The sequence below is a fragment of the Mandrillus leucophaeus genome, unplaced genomic scaffold (assembly GCF_000951045.1).
Source record: "Mandrillus leucophaeus isolate KB7577 unplaced genomic scaffold, Mleu.le_1.0 Scaffold30, whole genome shotgun sequence".
Taxonomy (NCBI): Eukaryota; Metazoa; Chordata; class Mammalia; order Primates; family Cercopithecidae; genus Mandrillus; species Mandrillus leucophaeus.
In genome coordinates this window covers 1,515,989-1,524,198 of record NW_012103143.1, presented here as the reverse complement: position 1 = coordinate 1,524,198, position 8,210 = coordinate 1,515,989, and the positions used below count along the sequence as shown (strand labels likewise).

Genomic DNA, 8,210 nt, shown 5'->3' with positions numbered 1-8,210 from the left:
TTTTTTAATTTTATTTATTTATTTATTCTGAGATGGAGTCTTGCTCTGTCACCAGGCTGGAGTGCAGTGACACGATCTCGGCTTACTGCAACCTCTGCCTCCAGGGTTCAAGTGATTCTCCTGCCTCAGCCTCCTGAGTAGCTGGGATTACCGGTGCCCACCACAACCCCCGGCTAATTTTTATATTTTTAAGAGAGATGGGGTTTCGCCATGTTAGCCAGGCTGACCTCGAACTCCTGACCTCAGGTGATCTGCCCATGTTGGCCTCCCAAAGTGTTGGGATTAAGGCTTGAGCCACCGCACCCGGCCAGCCAGTTCCACTCTTACCACTGCCTGTACCTAGATGCTCCCCCACCCACCATCTCTGCCCATGCACACCTTCCCCATCTTCCCACACCAAGGTGGTTTGCCTCCTGCTCCAGGAAGTCCTCCTGGATGGATCCCCTAGCTGAGAGTGAGCTGAACCCTCTTTGACCCATCCCTGGGCCCCAGTCCCATCTCCTGCAGGGCTCTGGGCCTTCCCAAGGCTGAGACCTGAGTGAGAGGCCAGCAAGGATGCCACCCAGCCCTGCCCCCCTCTGCCCACCTCACCACACTCCGCACCTCTCGGAAGGCGATGCGCAGCTCTCGCACCCCCAGCATATGCGCCGTCTCCTCCCTCAGCTTTGGGCCTATCAGTTCTACGAACTCCTCAAAGTCCACACGGCCACCCACTGCGGACCCAGGAAGAGTGTCACAATGGTGAGGGCATAAGGGCTGAAGTCAAAGGAGGGACATCCCACAGGCCAGGCACCCCCACCCCCAGGCTCTGCACCTAGGAAGAAACCCCTGTCCACGCTTGCAGCAGATAGGAGGCCGGAACCCCCGTCCTTGGCTGCTGGGGTGCCGGGGCTGCTTCTGCTCTTAGCAAAGAACCCAAGTGTGCGAGGAAGAGACTAGGCTTTGGAGCCAGATAGTGCCCGCTGCAAGTCTTGGCCCTGCTGCTGATGTGCGTGGCACTGGCTGACTTACTGACCCTCCCTCATCCTAGGAGTGGGGCGAGGAGCCTACTCCATGGGGTTCAAGTTCATGGCCATGAAGTACTGGAGCCCAGTGGGCAGCAATAAATGCCACTTCTGAACACACGCATGCAGTCTGTGCCTCAGTTCTAAGATGCCATCAGTCACACAAAGCACTCATGGTCACACAACTGCTTTGGGGACAGAAAAGAAGCATGACACTAAATGTCCACCTCAATTGTAAATCACATCCCCATTTTGGAAATTATGCGGAAAAAATGCTGGAGTCCTGGAATGAAGTGAATATGAGATTTGTCTGAGGACAGACCAGCGAAGGGGAACCACACAGTGCCTGCCATCAGACACTGAGTCGCAAGGCATGGCTGGGGTCCTCTCGCATCAGGGCAACCCCGATTCAGGCAGCTGCCACCAGGGCGCAGGGCTGAGGCAGGGTCACAGAGAGAGAGAAGGAAAGGGTGCCAGGTGACTAATACCAGTGGAAAGCACTCTATCACTGCGTCAGGGGCTTCTGGGTCAGCGAGGCAGGAAGGGCTTGGGTGGAAGGAGCAAATGTGTACAGTGGCCATGGCAACAGACATCCCGAGCCAGGGTCCTCAACCTGAGCCCCAAGGGGCTCTCCTGGGTCTCCAGACTGACTTGCTGGCCTGCCTTCCCACACAGACAGGCAGGAGCTGGAACCCGGTGCCCCCGCCTGGACACCGTCACACTCCCTCACTCCCACCAGCACCCCAGTGGACTCCCAAGGGCCACCTCCTGCCAGCCCCTCGTAACCCCCTGAACCATGCAGGCTGCCCAGGCGGGTAGGCTCCCACACTGACTGCGCATCTTGATGTGCTGCGAGACCTCCAGGAGCTCCATCTCGGTGGGCATGTAGCCCAGGGTCCGCATGCAGTCACCCAGTTCCCGGTGGCTGATGTAGCCGTCATGGTCAGTGTCAAACTCCTCAAAGGCGGCCTGAAGTTCTGTGGGGGAGGGAGGTCAGGCCCAGGCAGCCAGACTCAGGGACAGCTCCCACCCCTGCCAGCCGCAAGAGCCACTCACCGTCTAGCTCCTCGGGGCCCAGCTCGCGGTCCTGCAGAGGGAGAGTCCAGGATGTCCCCAGGGCCAGCCACGGCTCTGTCATCCTTCCTCCTCCATCCCCTGCTCATGTTGGTCTGGGCAGGGCCCAGCCCCACCAGGGTAGAAGGAGGACGCTGAAGCCTCGTGGGACCCAGAAGGAGCAAGCTCCCTTTTGTGCTCCTGGGGCCTGGAGCTCCCACAGAGCCCTGGTGTGAATGCTGGCTCTGCCCACTGCACACGCTGGCCTGAGACCCACCCTACCCCAAACCGCAGCAACCCTGCCCCACAGCCCAGGCTTAGTCTGGGGCAGAACAGGCAGAGGGCCTCCCAGGGGCAGGGTGGGCTGAGCCCAAAGGGTGTGTCTCCAGCCCCATCCCCAGGACCCCCAGCCCAACTCAGGTCCCACCTAACCTTCCCGAAGACTCGATTGAGCAGGGGCCCGTATGTCCTCTGAGCAGCGTCATGCCGGGAGTCAGGACGATGTCGGTGGGACTGGCGAGAAGAGGCCGGCCCAGGGGATGCAGGGGGTGCCCCCACTGGGCCCTCTCCAGTCCTCGGAGGGTTATTGCTGCTCCCCGGGGCCTCGGGGCCTGACTGCTCCCCAGAGCTGCCAGTGCGCTTTCGAGACCCTCGGAGCCCCCTCTCCTTCTTGCTCCTCTTCCTGGTCAGCGGGGGCTCCTCTGCATCACTCTTGGGAGTCACAACCCCTGCAGGGGGCTTCTGAGGGCCAGTGGCCGGGTCTGGGCCGTGCTGCCCCCTTGCCTGCTCTGTGGCCATGGGGGAGGGATAACAGGGCTCAGAGACAAATCACCCCTGGGCACCCTTGACTTTCAGGACCCATAAAGCTGCTTATGCACCCCCACTCTTAGAGGTGAGAGCCTAGGATCGGGCTCTGAGGGGGATTAGGGTAAGTGAGGCAGGCAGCCTCAGCCCTAATCCCAGTCCTCTGCCTCAGGACTGGCCAGGGCGGAGCCAGATGGGTCCAGAGAACTGTCTTGGTCAGAAGCAAGGGGCACCAGGACGTGGTGGCTGCCATGAGCCTCAGATGCCAGATCTGCCACTTACTAGCTGGGGGATCCAGCAAATTCCCCTCCCAGCCTCAGTTTCCCCATCTATAAAACATGGGGAATAATGCCGGGGTGCGGAAGACTCAGCCCGGTTGTGACATGGGCGGAGGCCTTCGTTAGGCAGAGAGGACCAGGGAAGGCACCTCAGGCGGGAGGAGGCATGTGGACAACAACTGGGAGGTGGGAAAGGATGAGCGAGTGGCCCACTGGGGCCCCCGATGGGTGACATCCTGGCCAGAGCAGAGGGCATGTGAAATGGAGAAAGAGACCAGATCACAGATGCCTCGAATGCCGTATTGAGGAGCACAGCGGGTGATGTGGGAGGAGGTGGACCTTGGAGTCTTAGAGTCTGCCCTGGGCTGGAGAAGCCCTGAGGAGGAGGGTCTGACTGTCCAGGTCCATCAGGGCTGGGGGAGGGGGTCTGGCTGGTCACTTGGCCCTACTGGGCCAGGGTTAGGGTTTCCCGGCAAGCAGCCCCATGAATGATTGATGTCCTCTCAGCTTGGGTTTCCTGCCCACCCGCCTTAGCGCCGCCAGGCGCCACACAGCAGGCCCCGGTGAGGGCTGGGGGGACAGCTGGAGCGCTGGGCAGGCAGGCACGCCCTGCTCCTTCCACCCATCGGCCTGTGTCTCCCAGGTAAGCCAGTCCTCACTGGTCAGGGCCCCAGGCTGGGGGTGCCCAGGGCTCTGATCCAGTAGGGAATGGAGACAGCAGAGGGGGTCGGCCTGAGGAGGAACCCTGGGAGTATGGAGGGCACCAAACTAAAGGCCAAGTGGCTGGAGCCATGGGCCATGGACAGGGCCAGCCCTTCAGGGCATCTGTTCCCTCCTCAGACTGCACCACCACCTGGGCTCTCGTTGCCATCAAAAGGAAACTCCATCCCCTCTGCCAGTGCGGGAGGGCGGGGTGGGGCTGCAGGCCTCTTGGATCCCAGGTCTGGGTGCCCCCCAATTCCCCTCACCCTCACCGTCCCACCACCATCCCACTGCAGAGCCCCTCCCCTTCTCCATTTAGCAGCTCCAGGAGACAAACAGGGGTCACCACCTGCCCGAGCGGTGGGAAGCAGGAGAGGGTCACGGTGGGGTGGAAGATGCTGGAGAGGCACCAGGGGCTCCTAGGATGGCCCTCCTGGCCCCAGGCTGCCAGGGTCCTGAGACTCAGACCTCATCCTGAGCCCATGAGTGACACTCGCTGGAGGGGAGGGGGTTCCCACTGCCCCAGACTCCCTACCTTTGGGTTCCCTGGGCCCATGGGAACCAGAGCCCTCACTTCTTGTAATTCTAAACACTCGAAGCCCAGGAGAGTAGGTATAAAGGGGCCTTGTGATGAGCAGACCAAATGGTCTTCAAACTGTGTTCCCTGGAACCCTAGGGGGTAGGGGGTACTGTTCCCTCCTTTAATTTGAGCACCCCCTTTTACTTCATATAGGAGTTCCACTAGAATCTTTTTTTTATTTGAGACGGAGTTTTGCTTTTGTTGCTCAGGCTGGAGTACGATGGCATGATCTTGGCTCACCGCAACCTCTGCCTCCCAGGTTCAAGCGATTCTCCTGAGTAGCTGGGATTACAGGCATGTGCCACCACGGCCAGCCAATTTTGTATTTTTAGTAGAGATGGGGTTTGTCCATGTTGGTCAGGCTGGTCTTGAACTCCCGACCTCAGGTGATCCTCCCAAAGTGCTGGGATTACAGGTGTGAGCCACCGTGCCCAGCCTTAGAATACTTTACTTGAAGACAAAATTCCATACCATTAACAATGTTTGAAAGCCTCCAGGTTAGTCTGCCCAGACACAGTGGGATTCCACATGGCAGAAGATTAAGTCTGGCTGGACACAGTGGCTCACGCCTGTAATCTCAACACTTTAGGAGGCCAAGGTAGGAGGATCACTTGAGCTCACAAGTTCAAGACCAGCCTGGGCAACATAGTGAGACTGTGTCTCTACTAAAAATTTTAAGAGTAGTGGGTGCACACCTGTAGTCCCAGCTACTAGGGAGGCTGAGATGGGAGGGTCGCTGGAGCCCAGGAGGTGGAGACTGCAGGGACTGTGCCACTACACTCTATCCTGGGCAATAGAGCAAGGCCCTGTCTCTCAAAAAAAAAAAGAAAGAAAAGTCTGGGTTGAGCCCTGGCACCTCCCTTCCTACCTTCACTGATTCTCTGAACTTTCCTCTCTTCGCCTGTAAAGTAGATTGTATGAGGACTGCATGAGGCCACCCACTTCAAGTCCGTGGCAGAGGATAACTATCCACAAGGCGATGACAATGGCGCAGGGAGGGATGGCGACTTGCCTGGAGACACACAGCACCGTCTCTCCCATACTCGGTCATTCACACCATCACTGATTCACCAGGCACCCACTCCGTGTCCAGCAGGACTCCAGGGACCTCAGATGCACACTACTATGGAAGCCAACCTGGGTGCCACCGGCCACGGGCCCCGCACGGAGCTTGATGATGAAGACTCCTACCCCCAGGGTGGCTGGGACACGGTCTTCCTGGTGGCCCTGCTGCTCCTTGGGCTGCCAGCCAATGGGCTGATGGCGTGGCTGGCTGGCTCCCAGGCCCGGCATGGAGCGGGCACGCGTCTGGCGCTGCTCCTGCTCAGTCTGGCCCTCTCTGACTTCTTGTTCCTGGCAGCAGCGGCCTTCCAGATCCTGGAGATCCAGCATGGGGGGCACTGGCCACTGGGGACAGCCGCCTGCCGCTTCTACTACTTCCTGTGGGGCGTGTCCTACTCCTCCGGCCTCTTCCTGCTGGCTGCCCTCAGCCTGGACCGCTGCCTGCTGGCGCTGTGCCCACATTGGTACCCTGGGCACCGCCCAGCCCGCCTGCCCCTCTGGGTCTGCGCCGGGGTCTGGGTGCTGGCCACACTCTTCAGCGTGCCCTGGCTGGTCTTCCCTGAGGCCGCCGTCTGGTGGTACGACCTGGTCATCTGCCTGGACTTCTGGGACAGCGAGGAGCTGTCGCTGCGGATGCTGGAGGTCCTGGGGGGCTTCCTGCCTTTCCTCCTGCTGCTCGTCTGCCATGTGCTCACCCAGGCCACAGCCTGTCGAACCTGCCGCCGCCAACAACAGCCCGCAGCCTGCCGGGGCTTCGCCCGTGTGGCCAGGACCATTCTGTCGGCCTACGTGGTCCTGAGGCTGCCCTACCAGCTGGCCCAGCTGCTCTACCTGGCCTTCCTGTGGGACATATACTCCGGCTACCTGCTCTGGGAAGCCCTGGTCTACTCCGACTACCTGATCCTGCTCAACAGCTGCCTCAGCCCCTTCCTCTGCCTCATGGCCAGTGCCGACCTCCGGGCCCTGCTGCGTTCTGTGCTTTCATCCTTCGCGGCAGCTCTCTGCGAGGAGCGGCCGGGCAGCTTCAGGCCAGCTGAGCCACAGACCCAGCTGGATTCTCAGGGTCCAACTCTGCCAGAGCCGATGGCAGAGGCCCAGCCACAGATGGATCCTGTGGCCCAGCCTCAGGTGAACCCCATACTCCAGCCACGATCAGATCCCACAGCCCAGCCACAGCTGAACCCCATGGCCCAGCCACAGTCTGATTCTGTGGCCCAGCCACAGCTGAACCCCATGGCCCAGCCGCAGTCTGATTCTGTGGCCCAGCCACAGCTGAACCCCATGGCCCAGCCACAGTCTGATTCTGTGGCCCAGCCACAGCTGAACCCCATGGCCCAGCCACAGTCTGATTCTGTGGCCCAGCCACAGCTGAACCTCACGGCCCAGCCACAGTCAGACACTAAGGTCCAGACCCCTGAAGCCGCTGCCAGTGTGCCCAGTCCCTGTGATGAAGCCTCCCCAGCCCCATCCTCACATCCCACCCCAGGGGCCCCTGAGGACCCAGCCACACCTCCTGTCTCTGAAGGAGAAAGCCCCAGTGGCACCCCGCCAGAGACGGCCCAGGGTGCAGGCCCCACGTGAAAGTCCAGGAACGCCCAGGCCCACGAGAGCGGTGAGAGAGCACAGGGGAGACAGAGGAACCAGCCAGTCAGACAGGTGGGGAGCTGCGGACGGCGTTGTCCTTAAAAACCCTGCCGAGTCCCTGGGGCCTGGAAGGAGGACTTGAGGGAGGGGAAACAAACCAGCCAAAAGTCGCAGGCAGTTCCATGTCAGCGTCCCCTGCTCCCAGCCACCAGCCTTTTCCATGGTTGCTCCCAACACACACACAGTTGCCCAACAGCCTCCGAACCACAGCTAATGGCGTCTTGCAGGGTTCTGTCCCTCAACACCCCAGACCCTGCTGACAACTCTCCCCTGGGCCTCAGTCCTGCAGGACAACAGGGGGCACTTTCCCCGGGCTTGACCTGACCTCCCCTTGGTCCTTCCCTCCCTCTCCTCCTCTGGGCCTGGACACAAGGATGTGAAACAAAAAAGTCCCTGCAGAGAAGAGGGCCTCACAGGAGCCACCAGCCCCAAGCAGGAGCCTGAGGCCCTGGTGACCCACAAGCTGGCCTGGCATGGCCAAGCCTGGCCCACCAGTCCCCTTCCCCCAACAGTCACTGAGGCTGGGGCAGGGCCTCCCTCAGCAAGGCGCCAGAAGAGGCAAGAGCTGCCTAGCCTGGATTCAAACCCAGCTCTGCCATGTCCCAGCTGAGCGACTCTGGAGGAGCAACTTCACCTTCCAAGCTCCCGTGTCATCGGCTATTGAGAGGATGAAATGAGAAAGTGTGTAAGGCACCCACAAGAGCCTGGCGCACGGAGGGGCTTGGCAAACTGGCCTTTCTTCTCCTTCATCCACATACAGGGATGTCCCTTTAGAGGCTGGGGATGGATGGAGGAGGCAGCAGGGAGAGCCACCACCTGGCCCGGGCATCTGGGATCTTGTGACCAGTCTGGGCTGCAGACACCCAGGTGGCCTAAGATCAGAGGGCCGCCTCTGTGCTTTGGGGGCCTGCAGAGGACTTCAAAGTCTGACTCTATTTAAAAGTTCGATTAGGCCGGGCGCGGTGGCTCAAGCCTGTAATCCCAGCACTTTGGGAGGCCGAGGCGGGTGGATCACGAGGTCAGGAGATCGAGACTATCCTGGCTAACATGGTGAAACCCTGTCTCTACTAAAAATACAAAAAA

General features: G+C 60.3%; 2 protein-coding genes across 3 annotated transcripts in view; one reads left to right on the top strand and one right to left on the bottom strand.

Annotated features, from left to right (window-relative positions):
- Window positions 1–5,844, bottom strand: part of CABP4 (calcium binding protein 4) — an 8,574-nt gene extending 2,730 nt beyond the window's left edge. Inside the window, exons 1-5 of one of the 2 annotated variants that reach the window (XM_011987004.1) lie at window positions 5,613–5,844; window positions 2,490–2,570; window positions 2,061–2,173; window positions 1,838–1,981; window positions 604–713 (exon numbers count right to left, since the gene is read on the bottom strand). In XM_011987004.1, coding sequence (XP_011842394.1) covers window positions 604–713; window positions 1,838–1,981; window positions 2,061–2,142 — 336 coding nt within the window. In that variant the 5' untranslated portion in view covers window positions 2,143–2,173; window positions 2,490–2,570; window positions 5,613–5,844. Of the gene's footprint in view, window positions 1–603; window positions 714–1,837; window positions 1,982–2,060; window positions 2,174–2,489; window positions 2,933–5,612 lie in introns of those variants that run through there. The other variant, XM_011987002.1, reaches the window with a different exon arrangement.
- GPR152 (G protein-coupled receptor 152) lies at window positions 4,679–7,064 on the top strand. The gene is made up of 2 exons (XM_011987005.1): window positions 4,679–6,740; window positions 6,852–7,064. Exons 1-2 carry the CDS (start codon window positions 5,535–5,537, stop codon window positions 7,062–7,064), a joined length of 1,419 nt encoding a protein of 472 aa, XP_011842395.1. The 5' UTR covers window positions 4,679–5,534.
- The last annotated feature ends 1,146 nt before the right edge of the window (window positions 7,065–8,210 follow it).